The following is a 25,351-nucleotide window of genomic DNA, read 5'->3' on the forward strand; positions in this document are numbered from 1 at the left end:
TTAAATGGACAATTTTGTTTTCACAGTCCAGTGCTGCTGCTTTACATTACAGTAATGTTAACGTGGCTTGATAGTTTAGATAACGACTGCTTATACATTCCCACTGTGTGTCATTTGTCTACAATTACTGTAATTACCACCACAGGCTACAAGTTAAAATTCTGCTTCGTGCTCTCAAAGGTTTTTTACATTTTCAGAGCTAGTGAAGGAATCCAGAGAGAGGAGACAGAAGGGAGGTGCAGGATGTAATGGTAGTGAAAAAAAACAAACAAGGAGAAATGAAAGAACTGATTAAAGAGGGAAGAAGGTGCAACTAATTCAATATTTAAAAAAAAAAAGGTTTGAGGAAAGAGAAACACATAGGTGCAGCCCAGGCATCAGGTGATGTAGAGACATGAACAAATTCAAAGCAGGGAAACTGCTAAAGAACTTCCACCTGTATATAGATGAATTACTGTTCTGGTTAATATTTTTAAAGGCATAATCTGTTATCCAAATGTACACTAAAGAGCATTCCCACTAGGTTGAAACGTGCTATAAAACTGTTTGTTTTGTGAGGTGTTTAGGGTCGCCTTTAGTGTTGGCCAAAGCGGAGAAAATGATAACAACCAGCAGGCTCAGTGGGTTAAATATAAGCACACCCAAGAAGCCACAAAGGGCAGGCAGGAAAGGCACCTGGTGATTAAATCTATGGAGCTGAGAGAGGAAACCCTTTCCATAATTTAAAAATGATGGTCAGATGGAGTCCTGGAAAATCTCCCTTATTTGACAGCTCAGACTGCACACACACACAGACAGGGCAAAACAAGTAAAAGCACACACACACACACACACACACACACACACACACACACACACACACACACACACACACACACACACACACACACACACACATACACGGTGCCACTGCTTGGGAAGAATCTCACACTCAAACTCAACCTAACCTGCTATAACTCATGAATGTATTGGATCAAATTAGTGTCGTATATGTTAGCTTAACTATAGTTAAGCTTTAGTTTATTGCGCTTATTTTTTGTCAGGGGTGATTTAGAAGAACACTTATCTCAGAGAGGAGCCACATTTAGCTACACATGAGTTTCCATCAGCAGTCCATTTACATCAACTCAAATGTATTCAATGAAGGGAGAATGACAGACTGAGAAGTATTATCTATGTCTGATAAACCCCCTACCCATCAGCAGCAGACTACAGTTCCCCACCAATCAGTGAATGCCATTGTTCCACATATTAACAGATACCACACTTCTACCTTTTTTTAAAGATATAAATTAGGTTGACTTTGCTAGAAAGTTGAGCCATCTCTCACCTTTCAGCGGAAGCTCATATGTTGACCCACATTTCATTTATTCATTGACTTTATCCAATGTGACAACACGAGCTGTGTGATGGATTGTGTTTTTTTTTTAAAGCCTATAAGCAAGCCTAGTGCTGCTTTTGGCTGTAGCACAAGTCCTAACCACCATTACCTATCACCTATTTGCACCATGATACATACAAGAAAGATACATTTGTTAATGTTGGCCATGAGAAATCAATAACGCATGGCTTAAACGTGGATGAATTTGTTAAGAGAGTGATGTTGTAGAGAGGTAGGTATAAATACATGGTTATATGACTGATTATACTGAAAAAGAGACAAGTTTTATAAGTGTTCAGATTTGGCCTTGTTGAATGATATATAGTTACATTGAGGTTTGAGTACAGGCTTGATTTAGTTTGTTTATTGTCACTCTTCAGTTTGAATTTGAAAAGGCTACGTTTGTTTTATAAGTATTGGTTATGGTAAGAAGTCTCACTTTGATTAGGTTTGAATTTTATTTAAGAACTAAGCTCACCCAATGAAAATAAATGTTATGAAGTTGATGATGTTAAAGTCTGAAGGAAGGATGTATTTTTCTTTAATTTTAGAGTAAATCAATCTGCCCTCCGCTGACTCAAGTCTCAAGAAATGCTGCTTCACTACCTCCCAATTTCCCTGGTTCAAATTGTTCTTTATAATTCAGAAGAGAATAGAATAACACTTTATTAATCCCCATGGGCGAATTAATCCTCTGCATTCCATCCAGACACCCTGTGCACAAACACACAGCCATTAACTGGAGAGGGCCTGGGGGCACAACAGCATCTGATCTCCACTCTGACAACCCTCCTGTCGCCAGCTGTCATTTTACTAGATTTTTGTGACATCTGGACGGGCATCCGAAGCGTCGACCTTCAGGCTATTAGTCTGCTTCTCTCTAACCTCTGGGCTACCTACCGCCCAAGTCCCCCCCTCTCTCCCCATATTATTTCTACCAGCCCACCCTAATATAGCAGGCAAAAACCGCCCCTGGTTAGCATTGTCTTTATGAGCACATTGGCATGTTGGTAATAGCATTTAGCCTCACAAAGATGCTAGCATGAATGAAGACTCATGAACTTGTTAAATAACTGAAGAAAACAGTGAAAGTCACACTTTGTTTACTACCCAGATGGGATTCTGTCGTTTATTGACATGAATGAACTTCTGGATATGATTTAGCTTGAGTTGTGAATTGCAGAACACTGACAAAACTCCTTCCCAAGGCTATTGTTCCACTTCCTGTGTAGTACACTGTGTACACTATGTACTTACTTGTGTAGTACGCACATTTCTCCATACTTCTCATTGTGTAAGTGCATTTTAACACACTCAAAATGTGAAGTGTAAGTACAGAAGTACAAGATTTGAGACACAGCACATCTCTTTGAGCACTTACATTAACTCTTTCCCTACTCCCTATATGATAGACACTCAGTAGATGAATTTAGTAAATGCAGTAAAACAATAATTTTTGGGTACACTCAAATAAAATGGTGGAGGGTAAACGTGGTAAACAGGAAGTGATAATGGATACAGTTATCTTTGCTGTCTTCATTCATGCCAAAACCCGTCCAAAGACTTCTATTTGAGTTTGTCCTCAATAAACATCTGTTTAAAAAAAAAAAAGTACTTTGTTGCATAATTTGTGCATTTGGATCTGTGGTTGTGTGAAATTGGTCAGGATTTGCATTTCATCTGCTACAAATAAAAAGATTTAACACCACAGATTTTGGAGAGCTGAGGTGTGTTACGGTTAACACTTTTGTTTTTGTTTTCCCTCTGATTTCGTTTCACTCCTAATTGCTTTTTCAGATTTTTTTCTCCCCCCAGTAAACATGTTACAATTTAATCTAAACAGACTTTCATCAAAACTGTAATTCAGAAAATAAATGTGTTTGGTAATGGGGTTCCAGAAGAGAGGTTTTCCCCTTCTATTGGTGTTAAATTGTGAAGCTAGATGATCTTTAGGCACCAAAAAAAGCAGAGAGCCTAAATAAATCCTCTTGTATTCTCTCTGGGTGTGTGTGTGTGTGTGTGTGAGCAGGTGTATCAGGTGTATGCCCGCCGCTCCCCGGAGGAAATCCATGACATCCTGAGAGCCGCGGGGGCCGACTACGTGGTCCTGGAAAACAGCATCTGTTACGAGCGGAGGCACAGGCGAGGCTGCAGACTGCGGGACCTGCTCGACCTGGCCAACGGACACGTGGGTGGCATTTATTTAACACTATCCACCGTGCGAGCGTGTGAATGTGTGTGGTCACGTCCCCTCTGCCAGTTTGTGCGACTGGGCGAAAGCTCTCAGCCTCCGCCAAGATCAATAGTCTCACTCCTCAGCTGGCACATCACTGTCTCTCACTCTCTCGCTGTCGCACTCGCTTTCATTCCCCTCCCCCTCCCCTCCTCTGTCTCTCCTTTTATTTTGATGTCTGATACGGTGCACTGGCTATTTGGATTACCAGAGGCAAGTCAAGCTTCAGTCTGGCTGTCTGGCTCAGTGTGGTGTAAGACACATGAAACACAGAGTCAGTAGGTGTCTGTGTTTGTAACGGAGTGAAGTGTCACACAGCGTGCGCAACATCTGACATCTTGACGGCTTTATTGAGGCAACGCTGTGTTTCTGTTTCTGTTTGTTCTGTGTTTATTTCTTTCTGCAGTTTGCTTTTTGATTTTTTTCTTTTTCTTCTTTGTTTCTTTGCTTTTTTTTATTTGTTAGTTAGTTTCCTTCCTTCCTGCCTTGATTAATGCAGATACATGGTTTTCATATTAATGAAGGGAGTTTCTTGGGAGCATTAGTTGTACACATCCTCAGAAATGAAGGCTAAGGTCAGCAGCAGACTCAGATCATCATATGATGGAAAGTTCTGGAGAGATCCTCACACAGTTTGTCCAATCACCTGCATTCATATAATGTCTTCATGCTGCTCCACAGCGCCACAATAGTTGACTTCAGCCCACTTCAGTGTTGCTACTATACAATATGGTAACCTCCTCAAGTGCTTGTGCAAAAGTCTTGATTGGAAACAGCAGTAATCAAAACAATCTCACCACAAGCTCTATTTTTGCATGTGTTCTGTCAACCCATTGGACAACTGCATTAACTGCATGTTCTGAGGAGCTACAAATGGACCTTGTGGTGAGATTGTTTTGACACTTGTTGGAACATGGTCCATGTTCTCTAAAGGATGAAGAATGATAATCAGGGCTCTAGACTCACTTTTTTTCACCACCGTCCTGAAAAAACTAATTGAATCGTTCCAAAGTGAATGTAAACTGTCCCCACATTTGTCTGCCCCCCCCCTCAAATCACTGAATCTGTGTTTTTCTTGCTGTTTTCAGTAATTGTAAAAGTTTCTATAATGCCTTTGTATCACAGTTTGATATTTATGTAGCCTACTATCCATTCTGCCTGCTGCGGTCCCATTCCTGCTCATGAGGTCTGGAAAGATTGTAGCCTGCTGAGTGCACCAGTTTCTCCAACAATCTCTCTTATATAATTGTAGAAATAATTGTTATTAGTGTCTGTATATTTTTTTTAGCATTCCCCCATTGTTAGTTTGCTTAGTTGTGAGTCAGTAATTTGTGCCTGACAGCAAATGAAGCTGTACAACTCTACTCTCTGCTGTGTTCACATTTTAGAGAATTAATATTGTCCTTATTAATAATGTATTTTTTTCCACCACCCGCGGCCCATCAGCTATTAATCACAATGTCATATTATATGACCTGACCGGCCTGATTCAGAGGAACCGTGATAGAACTGCAATCCGTGCATCACTCTCCACAAACAGTTTTTCATGTTTAAGGCTTAAATTTGAACAAAAAGGGCCACAATACTTATTGAAATTGTCTAAAGATATCACACATAGCCAGGGTAGTGATGTGTTTTGTTAATCCAGTGCAACATATTTGCATTTATTATTATTTTGCATTCATATCCCTGTTACGTTAGCCCCTGTAACGGGGATATATAGAGCGGTACCTGAGTAACCGTAGTAACAGCATGTAGTCAGTAGTCAGCTTTCTATTCAGTTTGTCACTTGCTAAGCAATAGTTAAAATAAATAAATACATACAAAAATAAAATTCCTTTTTTCCTGTCAGTGGGACAACAGGACGCTGTTAGTCTCAAGCCCTGCATGAAGAACTGTTTTTTTTGCATTCTCTTCATCCTTTCATCTGTTTTTCCATCAACTTCAATCCATCAACTCTGTGGAGCTCTCTTCATATTTTGTTACCTTCTGTACATTGTAGCAAAGTAGGCGTTTTATCAATACATCTATCAGTAATCAGAATACTTTTATGGAGGCTCAGTCATTCTAAATGCTCTGAAGCAGTGTTGCAGAGATCCAGCTGGCAGGGCCACAAAGTGAAACTATTGGCTGTGAGAGACTGTCAATCACTCTGTTGATGGTGTTTATTCACAGTGATGATATCTGCACATAAATAAACGTTAGTGATGTATTGATGAACACTGGGCACCTTTCAGAGATTACTTCCAGCCTTCTGTAAGTCTTGACGCTGTTGACGACGACACACTTAATTTTTTCCCTGTACCATCAGATCATGGACGGATCAGGAGAGAACGAGCTAGACCTCGTCCCCGCCTCCCACCCACGGTTCTGCGAAGCCATCAAGACGGAGGCAGCGGCCTACACCGCCCTGTTCAACTTAACGTTCCAGAATAAAACCTTCCACGTTTACCGGGTCAAGAAGAAACGCAAGAAAAGTGCCAAGAGCTCGTCTGAGCCCAGCGCCAGTCCGTAGCAGGAGGAGGGCGGCGACAGAAACCCCCGCCAGAGGGGAGAGGGGAGAGAGATGGAGGAGAAGAAGAGATAAAAGCACTGAGTCCTCGCTGTTCCTCTGTCTCCTCTCTGCGCTGTGCCCAGCTGTGATCATGCCCATTATTTTTTCAACACATGGTTGTGTGAACTGTGGTGGTGAGCAGTGGGCCTGTTCAAGCTTGGGGGCTGCATTGTTTTAGTTTGTGGAGTGTGGAAGCACCTATAGGAGTCCTGCTTTGGGGTGTTGTGTCTCCAGCCAGCCTCCTCCCAGCCCACAGCGGTGCAGAGGAACACACACAGAAACATTTGAACTCTAAGCAGGGCCCAAATACCACGAGCAACCACTAATAATTTAGTTTTATTTGATGTAGTGTGTGTCATTTCTGCACAGCAGCATGAAATGAAATAAAAAGTAGCAGTCATCGCTACATAGAAACACCTAGAAATATAGTTCAATAGCATCTATCAAAGCTGGATCCAGCATCAACAAAGCAAGAAAAACCATAACTTCATATTTAAAAACTACAACATTCAAATACTCTATACATTGTAATAAAAAGAAGCTTTTCTAGATATATATTACACACTACACGTTTTGTACATTATTCATCGCCACTGAAAATAGGAGGAGAAGATAAAAGATTTGTTTAGTTGAACAAATCTGAGGATTTTAGTCCATTTGGAACCGGATCTAAAATAGAGCTGGGCCTCGTTTCCAATAACGATCAATCCTAGAAGCTGAGAGTGATTCTACGAATACTCCTAAATTACTGCACGTTTTCCTGAAGCAGTACGTATTAAAGTAAAATGAAGCAGTGGCTGTTCCTATACGTTTCATGAACGTGTTCATCACTCTGCCATCATTTCTGTGTTAGGTTTTCTGTATATAACTGTGAGGCAAACATCATAAACACTATAAATAAAAAGAAGAGAGGATATACAGGAAATACACCTCCGGGGGAGGTATTTGATAGTTCAGCCTGAAGACATGAATAAATAAGGATAAGAGGATGGTGAAGATTAGTGTACACATGTTCAGTGTTCTTGATAAAGTATAATAAATAATGAGCCAAAACAAAAGTTACAATGCTTTTGGGAAACACTACTTCAACTTACAAATGTTTGTGAGATGGATTTTTATGATCTTTTGGGAAATGAGGCCTGGCTGTTAAAACAGAAAACCCTAATTCAGTTTTTCAGCTCATGAACTTAATACTTTTTTTGGAAAGTGCAAGTTGCCACAGTAACGCTGACTTATTTCTCTCATAAATTACACATAAGGTACAAGTTAGATGAAAACGTGCACTGCCAACTTCTCAAAGTGCTGCTATAATTTTAACAGAGTCGATTACCTATGAAGCTTTTTTTCTAATTTAAAAGAAGTTTGAAAAAGTTCTGACTTTCTTTTGGTAAATGACACAGATCTGATTGGCTGAGATCTTTTATTATTCCAAATTTAGAACTATTCCTCACCAACTCTCCTCAAGTTCCACTTATCAGCTTTTTCCCCCTGCAGCTTTCGATCATATCATGCGGTCTTCACCAATGGGTGGAGCTTACTCAGTTGTCATGGAGATGGATCTGTTGTCATGTGAGCACAGTAGACAACAGCACTTTTGGGACTTCTTATGTCGGCTTAAAAACTGAGTGTTAAAGTTAATTCTCGGAAATAGTAGTTGGTCACAATGACACCAACTCAAAGGTCCCCTTACTCGCTTTTTCCAGAGTTTTCAACTGTATCACACACTCTTCTAAAAGTGCTATGGACAAACCCTATGCACTCATGAAGACTTTTCTATATGGTCTGGAAAAAGCAAGTAAGTGGACCTTAAGTCAGGATTGTTTGGACCTTGATTCTGATTCCTCACTTGTTTTTTTCCGCTTTGGGATTTTTAAACGTGACTAATGTGCTAAAGTGTCAAAAACTTGTTAGTGTGCTGAGAGAGCTTGAGGTATATTAGTATATAGATATAGGTATATTAGATGCATGGAGACAGTTAGGAGAGAAGTATTAGTTTAACCTGTTGTGTGGGAGGGGGAAAAAAAAAACACATTAAATAAGTTTGACCGGCCTGGAGCTCAGATCAGTTGACATTTAACTTTTTTTTTAGCTCGGCAATGATAGATGTGATCAATTACTGCCCTGAAAAGAGAATCGAAATAATGTTATTAGTTTCGATTCCCCACCCGGGTGGAAGCAAAGCAGGTTCCACTTCTGCTTAAATGTGTTGTTGCTGTAAAACTGAGGTCAAAGCTGCTACCAAGTGATATTTGTGACAGTGGTGTTGTTGTTGTGAATGCTGTCATGTTTTTCTTTCTGTTGGCTCTGTGATTCTCATCAGCAGCAGCCTCAACCTTTTCACTCTCTCCTCACACATATACACACACACACATGAATAATGTAAGTGGCTAGGAAATTGCAGCAAGCTGACAACGACGCTGATTCCCTGCCGCAATCCAAAATAGTTTGGGAGAGAGAGGGAGCCAACACTTGCATATCAAACCAAGGCTTTATGGTTAGAAAAGAAAATGGGGAGGAGGAGGAGGAGTGGGGAAAGACAAGAAGAGGCTCATGTTTAAACAGAAGCAGAGATGAGAGAACATCAGAACACAGATTCACAACAATCTGTACCCTCTCCTCATTTTTTTCTCCTTTTTTCTTCTTCCTAACCAAAGGGGAAGCAGAGGAGAGGAGGTGATTGAAAGGTTGGAGCTGTGTCAGTAATTATGGGTTGGCCAGTCAGAGCCAATCAGAGCTGCCTGCTACAATGAGCAAATGTGGGTACGACACACACACACACACTCACACAAACACTTTTAAACCCCCCCCCCCTTTTGCCCTCATCTGGGGATATCTGCCTATATTTGTATACTTGTTAATAAGGACCTCCGTCTTTGATAATCCACACACCCACAGATGCATGAACACTCAGTTGTTGTGCCGCTTCTTTATGAAAACATGTTCGTTAACCGCACGTCCTCATTGTAATGCATACCAATCAGATCACTGAGGAACAGCACTGCTTGTTCTCTGCCTCTGCCCCCCTCCCCCCCCCCTCCCCTCCTCAACCCTGCCTTCACATTGGATGTTTAATTTAGAAGATGTCTGATTGCTTTATTTGAGAGCGAAGTGACTCCATTATGTTTGCCTAATAAGAGTGTACTAATGTAATATTTTTTCAGCATTGTTAATTTCCATACATATTGGGATTAGTCGTTGGTTTGGAGGTACGCCGTCTGACTGCGCCTCTCTTAATGAAAGGGAGATGGAGAAAGCCATTAAGTCGTGTGCATGTATAGAAGTCAGCTCAGACGCTGCATTTAGACTCGTTTAAAAAAAAAAAAAAAAACGAACTGGTGGTTGCTGCTGAAACAAACGCGGTTTTAAAGAATGGTTTTAAAGATGCGGATAGATTTCTGTTGCCTCAAACCAAATTTAGAGCAGGACTAAAGCTTGATTATTCTAAATAAAACATGTGATTCCCTTACAGAAATCTGCCATAACAATAACACTACACACTATATGGCCAAAAGCACATGAACATTGTCTCATTACAACCATATCAATAAAATGTATAAAAACTTAGATTCCATCAGCAATTTTAACCTATCTCTATCCACTCCTGATGGAAATATCTAGCTGCTAAATGCTCCGCTATGTTCTCAAGCTAAGTCGTAACTGTGTCGTTTGATTCTTGACCCCCTTCACATTACATCATTTCACCTGCTGTTAATGTAAAAAACTCATTTTAGGCAGCTTTAGAGAACGAACCGCAGTCATGTTACACGTGTCATCATAATAAAAACACTGAGTCCCTGCCATGTAATTACATTGATGCTATTTGTGAATGTGACATTTCCACAAGGGTCTAAATAGCATGTTTGATGAGGAACACTATATACACATCCATACTTATCCTCAGATGTGATTGACAAGGAGGCGTTCCAACTACCTAGTTTTGTCATTTGTTGTCACCTGGTGTCAACATTTGAGCAAATATCTATCTTTATAATATAACATACAATGTGAAGGACTGACAGACACTTTATTGTGATAACTACACAGCAGTGCTATTTAGATCAATTCTTCCACACCAAATCACCTGCTCATGTTTTTGTTAAGTATGCATTAGAAAAAGTTTTTGGAGAATGCAACAATTGTAAGAAATAATGTGCATCATCATACTGATACATTCTTTAAAGTTTTCATCATAGAAGCAGCTACACCCACGCAAAGCTGTAAACTACTAAATGCCAAACTTAACTTTGTGCCAAAAATCAGCTTTTTAATCTGATATCTGTGACGGGTGTGGTCGTGTCAGGTCACATGACCTCCTCAAATATGTGTACTTATGTTGTAATTACTGTAGCCAGAAAAACAAAAACAGGAAACAGAACAAATGACAAAAAATTAATTGGTAGCATAAGCTCAATAAAGAAGGTTTCTGGTGCAGTTTGATTACGAGAAAATAAGCTTGTGACCCTGAACCTTTAATTATGTTCAATACTAGCAGTCACATTTACAGCTGACTGGACCAACAAGGATCTCTGGCAAGAGCAGAAACATCCACTTGAGTTTATTTGATTAAAGATAATTGTATTGTGTGTGAGTGCCTTTAGTTATCTGCTTTTTTTTTCTTTTCTTATTTTCTTCTAAGGATCCACTGAACTCATGTTGAACAGCTGAACCTTTTTCATATCAGAAATCATACAAACCTGCTTGTTCTCACACCGAGCATGCTATTGGTTGAACTACCTTTGTTTTCCATTGCAAGTTGCTATTAGCATTTTGACACATCCATGTACACCGGCAGTGTGAACAATAAAAGTTTTTCTTTTCCAATGATGTAATTCCCTCGTTTGTAATTATGAAAAACCTATTTTTTCTCCCATTTCGTCGGTTTGAATTTAGTCATTTCATCACAGTCACTGGTGCAAATAAATGATTTTATTGAAAAAAAAAAAGATCAAAGCAAATACAAAACACTTACATAACTGTTGAAAGCTCATCACCATCATGATGATTAAAAAAAAAGATATTTTCTGTTTTTTTTTCACTCCGAAGCTGCAGATTTTTGACCTATGGTGCTTTTTCTTGACAAAAAAACGATAATCTATTTCTGTATTTACAAATGAGGTAAAAACATTAACTTTGTTCACGACATGTCTGCACCCAGAACACAACATTTAAGAAGCCGTTTTTATGGTACAAATGAATGGTAGCGGTGGGGTGGGGGTTGAGTCGGAGAGAGAGGTGAAGCATGAAAGCATCTTCATCCTTCACCGCTCTGTGTGGCTCAGGCTCACCGCGCTCTACAGAGGAATAAAAAAACAAGCATCCCTCTCTAGAAAATCCCCATTGTCTGTGTGTGTATATTAAAAGAAGGAAAAAAAAGTGTGTGTCTTACTTTCAGGCATCAACGCACAACATACTGCACCTTCGCCTAAAAAAAAAAAAGCTGCATTGTTGGTTCAGCTTTTCAGGATGTTTCTGGAAAGCTGCGATCTGGGAATCGACTCCGTGCTCCACTTTGTTTTTCAAAGTACCCACAATCCCTTGTTTTTTTCTTTTTTATATATCCAGCACGACAGCAAGCCATCAACTCCTATTAGGATTAGCGGCCTGACGTGCTTTCACACACTCCTACCCTTTAACTGCTCTCTGCTGACAGACTCCCCTGTGGAATACAGCCCCCTGAAACGCCAGTAGAAGCCAAGCTGGCTGGTTTTTGGAGGAGAAGGTGACTTTTGTACCATTTTTCCTGTGCAACAAACAGAAAAACCATCACTCCCAGCACCTCTTCACTCCCTGTGGAGCCACTGAGCTCCACGGTGCACTGGTGGCATATTTTAACCACAGTACCAGGCACTTTGTTAAGATGGTTCCTCTCTACCTCTCTGTTTCAACCCCTCCACCCTGCAATCATCTCTCTTGACTCCTCTTTGCCCTTCACTTCTTTATTAGTGTTCTTTGCCTTTTTGGGTGTTATTAGATCAATCGTTTGCATCGGCTCCACAACAGCAGGAAGAAAAGAAAAGAGGAGGGAAAAAAACCTGATGTGACAAGAAAGCCAAACTAGAGGAACAATCGTCGACTGCGCTGACAGTTCACAGCTTGGATAATAACTGCAGTTATTATTTCCCTGCAATTTTCTGTCAGTCCATTTCCCCCCACAATCACAATTAGAACTGTTTCAGCCAGGAGTGTGCAGTCATTTAGCAAGGAGACAATAGATAAATGTGTGTGTGAGCTGCCGATGGCACAGGTATCACAGCACAGTTAGATTATTTATAAATCTCCTTCATTCCACCGTCCTCCTTCCCATTTTTTGTGTGTTTATTGAGTAGTCACCTTGGAAAAGACGTTTGACATAGTTGGTATTCTACCGAGCTGTCATCTGTTAAAGTAGTCTCTCATGCCTCCAACGTTTGGTATGCCTGAGGAAGAGCGCACGTGGAACAAAGCAACAGAGCAAGTATTTACTTCCTCCTGCAGTCCACACGTCCGCTTCCATTTCTTTGTAATGAAAGCTGTTTGAATTTTTGTGTGTGTGTCCTCCCTTCGGCGGGGGAGGAAACTAAGCGGCGGGGAGCACGAATGAGAACAGGAAATCAAATGAAGACGAGGGGCGCGGCGGTATTAAGTAGCTTGATGTCGTACAACCCACGGAGCGTTGAAAGTTGAAACATCCGACCGATACAGAATTACTCAACCCTGCGAAGGACACGTTACCAGAAAAAAAAAAAAGAAGTAAAAAAATCTCACCCTGCAACCCAGTGATGGTCAAAGCACTTTTTTTTTTTCTCATACAAACATTGACAGAAGCTGTGTACAGCCAGGCAGCGAGGACACAATGTGTCAACTATACAAACTCCACTGTGCACTCTATGGGCTACTCAGTATGATCCCCCCTCTCATCTTCATCGTCTTCTCGTTGTTATTTACAGCTAACTCACCAGCAAACGGGATATAAAGACATTTTAAGGTGGTTTAGATCTGCACAGGTGTAAAAAAAACAAAAAAACCCCCTCAAAACATTTTCATTCCATGTTTTTGGCCCTTCAGCTGATCCACAGCGCCTCACAATCAGTGTTAGAAAATAGAGCGAATTCAAGGTTTCGGCGGCTCTGACTGGAACAGATTTTTCCGACAGTGAAGCTAAGCTCCATCACGATGAGTAGCCCGAGTAGAGAGTGACGTTCCAAAAAAGCCTTTAACCTGACTGGCAGGTTTGATAACGTCCGCCAAATTGTCACCCAAGGTAGAAGGAGCAACAGAGAGACAGGCTCTTTTCACAGGGACGCTTTCATGTGTCTGTGAGGCGGCCGTGTTGATTGACTGAGCTCATCGTCCAGTTAAAATACCCCGCTGTGTGTCAGTCGTCTGCCAGCGAGTGAGTTTGTGTGGCGAGGAACGCACACAGGGCGAGTGTCTCTGTCAGTCGCTGTCTTGCTGGTTTCCCGCCTCGCTCGCCGCTAAAGCGTCCGTCACAGTTGATGGTTTAGGGGGCGGGCCGCTAGCAGGGTCCAATCAGAGGGGAGGGGGTTTCGGTCTGTGCGAGTTCAGAGGTCGCTGGCCTCGGCTCGCTCGTAAAGTGCCCGTAACTTCTCGAAGCGAGGCCCCCACTCCCCGAGCGTCTCCTCCCTCCTGCCCTCACCGCCAGCGTCCCCGCCGCTCCCCGCGTCCAGCCCCGCCGAGCTGAAGGAGCTGAGGGAGCCGGCGGGCGACCCCCCGCCCTCTGTGGAGAACACCTGCAGGGAGTCGAAAGGCCCCGTGTCGGGGTGCTGGTCGGCGTCGCGGATGATCTCGCACAGGTAGCGTGCGAGATCCTGGCTGGAGAAGGACAGGGAGCGGCGGGCCAGCTGAGAGGGCCGGGCCTGACCCTGGGCCGGGAGTCTGGTGGGGGGGACGTCCCTGCGGAGGCTGGTGGTGGTGGTGGCCGTGGAGGAGGTGGAGGCCGCCGAAGGGGGCAGGGTGGTGGAGCTGGCCGTCCGGCTGAGGGAGTCCAGCTGCTGGGCGGAGGGCGGGGCGGGGGTCGCCTGGTGGAGGAGGTGATGGTGGTGGTGGTGATGGGGAGGCGGTGGGTGGTGCAGGGCTCTGGAGCGGCAGTACTGGACCGACTGGGCCGGGCTCGGCTGGAGAGACTTCTGCAGCTCTGCCATGTCGTAGGCGTTCTGGACACCCACACCCACACACACACAAAGAATAACACACAGGAAAAGTCACAGTTAGCATAGAAACTGAAACTGTGAAAGAGTGAATATGTCAGTGGGAAAAGAATGAAATGTGACAGAGCAAGCTGAAAAATGAAAAGAGGGCAGAAAAACAATCAGGTCTCCCCGTTATGTTTACTGTGAATGTTCCACCTATTTAAGTTTCCAATCTATCTCCATTCACTGTCTCTGAGAAGTCACTGTAATTTAGAGTATCTGATATGTGTGTGTGTGAGACCGTTAAAATAAAGAAGTATGTGGAGGTGAAGGAGAGAAGATGAAGGGGCGTCTCTTTTCTCTCCATCTCTCATATACAGCGGTGTGTTGAGGGTTTCTTTCACATATACTCTTAACAGCCGCTCACTTCAGTACCGATGCCACTAAAACTGTAACCACGGCAGCAGAGACGAAAAAAAAAAAGGAGGAATGTGGGAGGAGGAGGAGGAAGAAGAAATGACACACGGAGGAGGTGGTGTGGGTCGCTCTGTAAAACTGATTATGTGATGAATGGAAAGTGCTGTTTTTATTCCTCCGGAGAGCTTTTAAACAGACTCTTGAGAATTAACTGAGGCATCTACTCTGATAGGGAGAATGTGTGTATGTGTGTGTGTGTGTGTGTGTGTGTGTGTGTGTGTGTGTGTGTGTGTGTGTGTGTGTGTGTGGCTGCAGGTGATTTACAGTAGGGAGGACAAGACCTTAAGGATTTTTGGGGTACTGACAGGGTGTGACAACAATCTGTGCATGTAAGTTTTTTTCTGCTCTGTGTGTGTGTGTGTAGGAGTGGCCACATGTGTTTGTTGTGATGAAAGCTGTGATATTATGCAAGCTCTTAAGTACTGTTGAGTGCTTGTGGGTTACAGTGGCTGTCGGAGAGAGAAGATAAGGATTTTGCGTGGGCCTAATTAAAATTCTACAACACACACACACACACACACACACACACACACACACACACACACACACACACACACACACACACACAGAGAGCAGAGGATTTTATTCCAAACTGAACTGACTGAATCGCCTGCTGTAGGTAAAGTGCTAATAGTTGGATAATTGATGTATTACAGTGTTGGTATATGTGTGTGTGTGTGTGTGTGTGCGTACCTGGTCCTCCTCCCCGCCCCCCTCCTCGTCGTAGTTGAGGACGTTCTCTCGGATGTCCTCCCAGCCGTCGTGGTGGGCCGACACGTGGTAGACGCCCTCCTTCAGCCCTTTGTAGCTCCTCCAGCGGGTGTACAGGAAGATGCCCAGCAGCAGCACTGCAATAAAGACGGAGGAGGCTCATCAGCACGGGCACCGGCGTTACAAATTAAATGATTAAGATCCTTCATCCAATTAAAGGCAGGGCCCCGGAGAGAGGTGGTGTTTGATGGAGTTGGCCTTGAGAATCATTTGCCAAAAAGATGTGCGCTGAAATGTGATAAGTTGTAAGAGTTTAGCTGATACTTATGGATTAAGACTCAAGCTAATGACTGATGATTTATTACTCACATTTGATCACATACACTGGATTTGAGCAGCAGCACCCTCCTCTTACTCTGTGTGCTGCTGGAGTGAAATGTCAGAGTGTCTCTGGGCTGGCAGAGTTGGCAGAATGTGCATCTGCATCCCTCAGATGAGGTTTTTTTCTACCTGAGCAGCTGAACAATTAACTGCACACTCACTCATACCATACAGTCTGATCATCCTCCATAATAGAAAATGTGTCTGAACATCAGAGGAGACTTTTTTATGTTAACATTTTATATTTTGTCATTTGGCTTTTATCTTAAGTGACTTTCACACAAGGCAAAACCAGACATGTTGTTATTTAAATGTTAAATGTATTCTGGTTATACTTCTGTTAGTACACTGTGTACACTATGTACTTGCACAAATTTCAACAGGTTAGTGTTGTTTCAAATCAAACATGGCCGTTGTGCACCTACTGGAAATGATTAGCTAGTTAGCAAGCTAGCATTAGCAAGCTAGTGTTAGCAGTTGTGTTAGCAAATCATTACAGACTGCTAAATCAACCCAATCTACTGATGGCTTATATGTGACAACAGTATAGTGACGCTTAGGGCAGAAAACACACATATATCATGTAATTCTATAATGTGGCAATGTTCACCATATGGTGTGTTCCAGTTGTACTTGGTAGTCGGAATTTCCAAATTCCAAGTCAGACATTTCAACCGGAATGCCCCCTGAAGTCAGATTCCTGACTCAAACTAACCTCACCAGCCCCGACCATTTTCCATACTTCTAAGTGCAAACGCACGTATGCACTCAAAATATGAAGTGTAAGTACAGAAGTATTTGAGACACAGTAATAGATACACAATTCCAACAACATGTAGTTTAGTAGTATTGTTACACTAAGAAACCCCGGTGGCTCATTTCCTGTCCAGTTGGGAAGCTTTGTTGCATGTATAGATAGGTGGTAAATCAATCAGTCAGTCGCCAGAAAATCAAGGAGGAACTGTTTTAATAATCCATTAATGTTCTTTCAAGTTTAACGGCTGCTGGCTCTCAAATGTGACAATTTGCTGCCTTTCTTGATCTTACATTACTGTGATGTAAAATGATTTTTTTGGGAACTGTTGGCCAGGCCAAATAAAACATTTGATGACATCACCTTCCTCTAGGAAACTTGAGTTTTCTCGTGTTTGATTAACCAATTAATCCATCTATTAATTGAGATAACTGGCAGATAATCAGTGATGAAAATGATTAGTTCCAGCACCATGTAATTCCACATCTCTCATTTTCTATCATCTATCCACTGTTACTGTCTAATAGAGGAATAAACTGTCCCAAAATGTATCTATTTAAATTAGAATTTTTTTATTGTCATATCAAGGTTTGCATAAAGTTACGCAGAAATATTCAATGTTTAATCATTTCATTGTTGCCATTTATTGAATATAAGACTATGTAATTAGCATTTTACTAATATGTATGATAAACTGATTACAGATCATTAACATGACCAACTTTAAGGAACTGTTTTTCATTATAATGTACATGTTAAACATAAAACCACTGTTCTGGATCACATATCTCTTAAACAGCATATACAGTAGCACATTCCAGTCACTGTAACTCTGATCAGTTATTAAATATGGATTTAAACTTGATTACATCAGCTTTACATGACTATCAAGATTTTCAATAAAAGACTAATATTCAATCTGTTGGTTGGCCTGCATGTGGCTAATTGATGATTCACATCCTTATACTGTACATTCAAATGTGTCAGCATCTCAGCAGCTAAGGGTAATTATAACTGTGGGGTAGTGTGACAGGCCTTGTAGGCACAGAACAGAGATGATCATATCTGCAGACTGATTGTCAATTAGACCCAAAGACCACTAACGATGCCCCGGCTGACAGCAGCGTGGACAATTAGTGGCCTAATGTCTTATTGGAGTTAGTTACACTGTCATTGCTCTGTGGATGATTAGCATTTCACATGGGTACGCTATAGATTGTGAGAGGCGTTAACACTCATTTAAAAAATGTATGTGAGGGGAAAGAAGGTAACAGCTCAGAGGAAGTGACTACTTTCTGTAGCACTCCAGAAAAGAAAAAAAAAGTTGAGGTGATTTGACTGAAGTAAAATGCAAATTTGAAGGATCACACACACACACACACACACACACACACACACACACACACACACACACACACACAGATCAACCAATCTGCATGTGTTTCTCTCTCTAGCATCGCTGCAACCTTTTCAGATGTCTAACACATCTTCTGTGCCTCGTCTCATCCCCGTCACCTCCATCGCCTTTGTTAACACTCTCACAATTCACTAGCCTCTCCATAATATTAACCAACCTGCTTCACACCCACGCAAACTCTCCGTGTTTGGCTACGCTCTTCCTCCTTTTTTAATCAGCTGCGCTTTTCTCTCAAATCAAACAACTGAATCAAAAGGAAGTGTTTCTGCAGCGCTGCAAAAGGCACAGCTTGTAGAGTCTGGAGTGCAATGTCGAGATAATACTTAATAATTTACAAACCGCGTGGCATTAATTGAGCCGAGCGGAATTATATTCTGAGTCATATGCTATCTTCAAGTCTCTGTTTTAAAAAAAATGTATTTCACGACAACTCTGAAACGTGCACATGAAAGCTGAGTGTAATCACATTAGAGAGCAGCAGTGTTCGGACCTGGCTCGGGAAAAGTAACACGAACTGAAGTAGATAAAACAAGTTGGTTTGTTAGACTCAGAGAGGGTGAGGAGGTGGAGGAAGAGCTTATCTGTAGGTTGTTGAGCTGCCACCGATCAGACGGGACCAATGATTTGTCTCAGCTCTCTTAAACAAAGGGCAGGTACACAGAACACACACAGGACACACACAGGATGTGACAAGCAGCAATCACACACTGCAAACCATTCCAACTGACAGCACTATAAATACCCCAACTGCTCAAATCCTATTAATCCAATATAAGACCTCACTAGGACCCCATGAAAGGTTACAGGTTGTTTTAAGGGGAAGCAATGAGTTATTCATGAATGGATGAATGGTCACCTCTCCTTGATTATCTACCTGCAGACTTGAAGAACTTCATTTTAAATGGAAGGCTCCTGACTGAGTGGAGGACACCTCTCATAACCCCAATCATGGGACGCAAATGATATGGTAACTGATGACTGGGAGCTCTAAAGTTAAACTGTCATCCGTAGAGTGGACTGGAGACAATATTTTGTTTAACCTCATTTGATTAGTCAGCATATTCATCTGATGTATTTTTTTTAAAATTAACTAGTTTTTATATATTATTGTTATTTCATCTTACTCAAGTATTGTCTATATTTATTATCATCATTATTATTATTATTGTTGTTATTTTTATTGTTATTGTTTTATTTTATTTATTTCTTCATTTATTTTTCTTTTCTTTCTTCTGTTGGGTGTGTTTTGTTTAAACTCAATAAAAAGTATCCAAAAAAAAACAAACAAAAAAAAACCTTACTTGGGTTGTAACAGTACTTGATTCAGTATGATTTTGGTACAACAAAAGAAAAAAAAGAAAAAGGTTGAAAACATTTTGGTTAATTCTTATAAATGTATTTATTTTAATTTAAATTTAGTTGCTGCAGTGGAAAAAACAAAACAAGGAGTCAGAACACCTGCTGACACCTGTTTTATGATCATTTATAGTCTAACTGTATATAAAGTAGTGTAAACTAGCTCCACCTCCAGCAGCTACAACAATAACATGCTGCTCTAACACTGATGCCTCACTATTAATAATGTAATGATGTCATATATAATAATATATCAGTCAGAGGACCAAACCACTACTTTTACTGTAATACTGCATACTACATCGCTCATAATACTGCAGTACTTTTACTGTAATACTGCATACTACATCACTCATAATACTGCAGTACTTTACTGTAATACTGCATACTACATCACTCATAATACTGCAGTACTTTTACTGTGATACTGCATACTACATCGCTCATAATACTGCAGTACTTTTACTGTAATACTGCATACTACATCGCTCATAATACTGCAGTACTTTTACTGTAATACTGCATACTACATTTTCAAATGTTTTTTACCGTTGTTCTGAACGACTTCACTTAAAGGTGGATTGACCGTCATAGAGAGAGGGGGGTGGGGTGGGGGTATCATTTCACTACTGACATAACAAAGCGTATTTTAATAATAGTGTTGCTTTCAGTCAGTGTTATATGTCATCAGTCATTCTGACAGCAGTGACATTACAGGGTAAGCAAGCTACCTTGGCTAAACTGGTTAGCATATATCAACACTACAGTTAAGTGGTTCGCTGTCAAAAAGGTTCCAGGTGGAACTATAGCACTCTAGAATCATTGTTCTGCACGTCAAATACTATAGTACCATTACACTACTAAACATCAGCGTGAAAAATCTGTGATCTTAAACAAGCCAAACACATCTTTTAAACACCATCATGTCTCTCCTCCTCCATCAACCCCTGACTTTTTTTTTCTCTTTTTAATTCACATGTCTGCCTCCTACATCACAACTAAAACATCAGCCAAATCCATCATGTAAGCACACCAACAGACGGCACTCAAACTCTGCGTGGATCCTTGTGAACACCCCATTAAACAGCCTACCCTCTGACAACTCTGTAAGAATAAATTCACTCAGCCAGAAACTAACTTCACAGTACAGGAGAGGGGGGAAAAAATCAATATTCATTTACTGTCAACTTGTCCTCCTCACCACAACTCCACTGTCTGGCAGATTTATAAGATGATTCAGTATTTCATTTTTAGAGTGGCGTTATGGCTTTTAATGGCACTGAACAAGAGGCGAACAAAAGATAAAGAAACTGAAAGCTTTAGTTTTTGTAGGAGACATGGCAGACTGCTGGGGTGGCCTTAATGTTACAGAGGCAGTGAACTGGCAAAAAAACAAGGTTATAAAACCAGTCCCCTGGCCCCACTGCAAAGGTTCTCATTTACCTTGGGATACCCTGATCTTTCCAAAGAAAGAACACATAACAGTGTTAAGAAGCAACTGGTCCAGCAGCCTGGAGGTTTCCAAAGCCAATCACAAAAGAGGCTTGAGGCTTTGGGCTCTGGGTCACATTAAAGGACTAAAAATAGAAGCATTTAAATAGTAAAACCAACGACAAAAGAAAACAAAAATCCCTTGCATTCCTAAATCCACAAGCCACAACTTACAGATTTATTGGTACCGCATTAAAGGATGGATTCATATTTTTTTCAAATCTGTCTTAAAGGACCAGTGTGTAGGGTTTAGTGGCATTTAGAGGTGTGAATATCCATCTTCCTCCACTTACAAAACATGTGCAAGTGCAAGTGTAACCCACATGGCAGAGTGAGTTCCAGAATGAGAGAGGAAAAAGGGAGAGAAACGGTTTGGAGACTATGGTCAATTTGTTTTTGCTCAGAGTGATGAGTATCACCTGGAGGGGAGGATCTTTGATATCTGTGAGGGGATTGACGGGCCAGTGTGACCTATCAGTGACTATTTGATGCAAAGAGTTCCGCCCCCTGCTCCTGTCTAGTGAGTGCACGTCTGTATTTCTTTCTTTCTTCCGGTCTGTATGAAAAGAGGAGCAAGAGTGAACGGTTACGACAAGTTTGATGACAAAAACAAGAAAATGAAGACATAAGGCTTACGCCGCGTTATATTGAAGTCCACTGTGAGTCCGGTACTAGTGGGAATTAGCATAGTCGGTAGCCGCGACGCTAGTAGCTCGAGCTAATAGCCATTGGCTTTGACTGTGACTGTGGGCCTTCTTCGCGCGCTTCGGCCATACAGCTCTGTGGAGCAGAAAACTGTTGTTTTTTTCTGAGCGCTGCCATTTTGTGTCAGTGTGCCCAGTCTGTAACGTGAGATCAGTCAGGTTTTTTTGTTGTTGTTGTTGTTTGTTTTCTTGGATTTGGATCTGGATCTTCCAGTGATGTTGATGGCGAGCCTTCCCACCTGGATCTAGAGCGGAAGAGAAACAGTATCACCAGATACCACCAGTGGCTACTGAACGTATCCTAATTTTCACCCTTTGGGGTGGTAGGCCGACTGCTGCAAAACATTCTCACCTCAGTCCCCCTGATCAGCACACCTGCACACATTCCCTCTTTTGACTCTGACTTTGACTTGACGTTTTTTTTTTTCCCCCCGTGTGGAACTGAGAACTGAGTGGCAGGATATTTTCCTGAAGAGTATTGTTTTGTGAGCATAATTGATTGTTCTTTTAACCATGTTGTAGAATTTGATTTGATTCATAGAGAAACTTCATTTACATAAAAGTGTTAGTAAACTCAGGTTAGAATTGAGATATTGATCATTCATGTGAAACTGAGCAATTGCCGATGTGATATATATATTTCTTTCTGTGATTTAACACAACCAGTGTTATCAGTGAGTGGTACCCATATTTGTGATATTTGTTATATTTTATTTTTATTATTTTTTCCTTAATACAAAAAGCCGCATCATCCCAAATTCTACCTCTTGTCTTTGAATTCATTTAAACACTTCACTGTGCTCCAGCAGTCGAACCTACTGGTCCATTATCCTCTATAGTATTCCAACCTATTATTGATCAAAGGGGTGTTACACAAGGACCTCTCTAGATTAGTGTTTGGTTTGTCCAATCTGGGCTACTGTAGAAACATGGCAGCCTCTGTGAAAGAAGACCTGCTCTCTCTGTAGATATAAAAGGTTCATTTTAAGGTAACGAAAACACGACCATTCTTATTTTCATGCCCTTTTCATTTGCCACAAAAATTCTAGATATTGCACCTTTGACGTAAGATGTGTGCCCATATGGTTAGTACAATGCTATCATAGTTAGCATATCTGGTTTTTTTTTAAAGGGGAGCCTAAAACACTTATTTTGTATGTTATTTTTTTCTGTTTCTTTATGAACTGGAACACAAAAGAAACATCAAACCTGAAGGTGAATAAAAGGATAGAAATCAAGTTCTAGACACTTTTTCTCACTTGGGTTAGAAAAAGAAAGTCCATGTGAAGTCTTGCTGTTTGTCTGTACAACCATGTAGCTTAACTGGTATTGTACTAGAACTTGATTTGTACTTGAACTTGATTTCTATCCTTACCCCCCCCACCCCCCCAACCACTAAAAAAGCCATGATGTGATATGAATGGAGGCACTGAAAGAAGTCAGATATGGAGCTGCTGTGTGGACTGTATGGATCGATACCTTCTTTGCATTATGTCTTGGGGCCCATATATAAGTAAAAAAACACAGTCTATAGGTAGACTGTAGCAGAGAAGCCACACATATTAGAAGAGGGTTACTGCTAGGTGGTGAGGTTTATGTTTTTTATGTGTTTACACTTGCTTTCTGCTGCTTCCATCTGCTGAGAGGCATACGTGTGTGTGTGTGTGTGCGAGTGTGTGCCTATGAAGAAGTGGCTAGTGTGAGCTCCGTGGGGAAGTGAGCAAGGAAGCTGGAGGTCAGGGCGTACAAGATGAATCTGCTCTGTTCAAAGGCCCTCTCTAGAGGGCAAACAAAGAAATGGAGAATTTGATCGTTATTTCTGACAGTGTGTGTGTGTGTGTGTGACTGTGAAAGAGTGAGGCTGAAAAGAAAGATTATGTGTTTATTTGTTTACACTGCCTCTAAGGTCCCTTACTCTCTTTGACCATCGCTCCGTTTTTTTGATTCAACTTTCTCTCTGCCTAACTCGTACTCTTACTTCATACTTACCCTCCCTCTAACTGCCTTTCTTCCACTCACCCCACCTTTATAGCTAGTTTCTATCAATTCCATTGGCCTCTAACAGCAACCACTACATGAAGTCAAACCCCTGAACTACTCCCAGATCTCCAGCAAGTACAGGGTATGTGCAGGGTTAGGATAATACCACACTAACACACACACACACACACACACACACAAATGTCACAGTCAAAAAAACGCACTGGCACTGTTTTAGTCAACTGATTTTAAAGGGAGTACGTCCCAATTCCCAATGACTTGTGCAAGCATTGCTAACTACTAGAGGGAAAATGTCTCACAAATGAAAAGACGCACGTCAATTGAAAGCCCTTTGAGGAGTAAGCAGTAAGCTGGGGCCTCTCAAAACTCCCATCCTACTCCTTTATTTAAGAGTGGATGGACAGTGAGGCGGCACACTACTTTCTAATGAACAGAGAAATCCATTGTACCTTGAGCAGTTCAAATGGCGCTGAATGAGTGTGTGTGTGTGTCTGTGTGTGTGTGCGTGCGTGTAATGGGATTTCCAGTCAGACAATCAATATCCGAGCAGCCCTGCAATGAGATCAGTGTCTATGAGTACATCAACACAGGTCAATAATATGTTATAGATTTAAGCCCTCATCAAACTATAATTCTGTTTACTGCAGCCATCTTTCTGTGTGTGCTCGATCTATCACTACCTCTCACTGCTGCTTATTTCTTTGCTTTGACCGATACTTGTACTAACAGGTAGGGCTGAAACAAGTGTCTCTAAATCTTCATTGGTGCAAGTATACGTGTCCTTGAAGTCGTGTTTTTTTCCCTCTAGTAGTGCTATAGAGCAGTTTTTCCTACGAGTGAGTCCAGGTTTTGTTTGTCTCATGCATGTGCTGTTGATGTGTAACAGCCTGCCAACAGTTTCACAGTATTCCACTGACCTGCAGGTGGTGGTTAACGTGCCAAGAAACACAGCAGTGTTCCAGCAAAGGCAAGGGAGAAGAAGACTGCGAGCTAGTAAACATGAGGTGTAAACACTGAAGGTTTCAGAATTGACTTTTCAAATGTTTTATGAGGAAGGAAATCCAACACGTTTGTTAGACTTGCAGGGATACACTGATGTAATGTTTGTGCTGAATATACCGTACCAGTTAAAAGTTTTGACAGACTTTCTCATTCAAGTGAATGTGTCCAAACATTTCAACTAACAACGATATCTGCTCAGTACTTCTTTCGAAGTCTGTTCTGAGGTTTCCGTGCTCAGTGTCTTTCTGTCTTTTTCTCTCTCTATTGGCCTTGTTAAAGATCTAATCCGTATTCTTTATTTAATACACTGCTCATCCTCCTCCTGTACAAGAACTTCAATAAAGTCAAACTTCAATCTGACTGTATCTCAGCCGTGAAGATGAAGTGATGGATAGACCCTCACCTTCATAGCACACCACACCCGGGGCATTTTGGTAGTATACCGGGCAGTTACGCAAATGGACTTGCACAGTGAGGATGTGAGTTTTTGTTCTTAACTTCACATAGTGCATTGTTTCTGTGTGTGTGTGTGTGTGTGTGTGTGTGTGTTCTCTATATACCTCACACCAGCATGTGTCTTGGATCAGTGAACTTTGTTACTGTCAAGTCCAGCTGTAAATTGACCAACTACAAAATAAGGAACTTCAGATGCTTTAGACTCCTCTAAAGGGGTTCCAGAGATGCATTTGCTCACATTAATGATTAAATATAAAAGCAACATCCAATGCACAACTGCAAAGAAAGACTGTACAAGGATTGG

At 41.4% G+C, this 25,351-nt stretch overlaps 2 protein-coding genes across 5 annotated transcripts in view; one reads left to right on the forward strand and one right to left on the reverse strand.

Moving 5' to 3' along the window:
- dpy19l3 (dpy-19 like C-mannosyltransferase 3) overlaps positions 1–19,009 on the forward strand; it is a 68,210-nt gene extending 49,201 nt beyond the window's left edge. The window contains exons 18-20 of one of the 4 annotated variants that reach the window (XR_009925185.1): positions 3,411–3,569; positions 5,926–8,924; positions 18,918–19,009. Coding sequence is in view for 1 of the 4 variants with exons in the window: in XM_062419588.1 (XP_062275572.1) it covers positions 3,411–3,569; positions 5,926–6,129 (363 nt within the window). In the remaining 3 variants the exon portion in view is untranslated. The other 3 variants (XR_009925184.1, XR_009925186.1, XM_062419588.1) reach the window with 3 other exon arrangements.
- si:ch211-186j3.6 (neural-cadherin) overlaps positions 13,088–25,351 on the reverse strand; it is a 333,490-nt gene continuing 321,226 nt past the window's right edge. The window contains exons 36-37 of the mRNA XM_062419573.1: positions 15,468–15,622; positions 13,088–14,321 (exon numbers count right to left, since the gene is read on the reverse strand). Of these exons, the coding sequence (XP_062275557.1) occupies positions 13,710–14,321; positions 15,468–15,622 (767 nt within the window). The 3' untranslated portion in view covers positions 13,088–13,709. The remainder of the gene's footprint in view (positions 14,322–15,467; positions 15,623–25,351) is intronic.

The sequence above is a fragment of the Scomber scombrus genome, chromosome 1 (assembly GCF_963691925.1).
Source record: "Scomber scombrus chromosome 1, fScoSco1.1, whole genome shotgun sequence".
Lineage (NCBI taxonomy): Eukaryota > Metazoa > Chordata > Actinopteri > Scombriformes > Scombridae > Scomber > Scomber scombrus.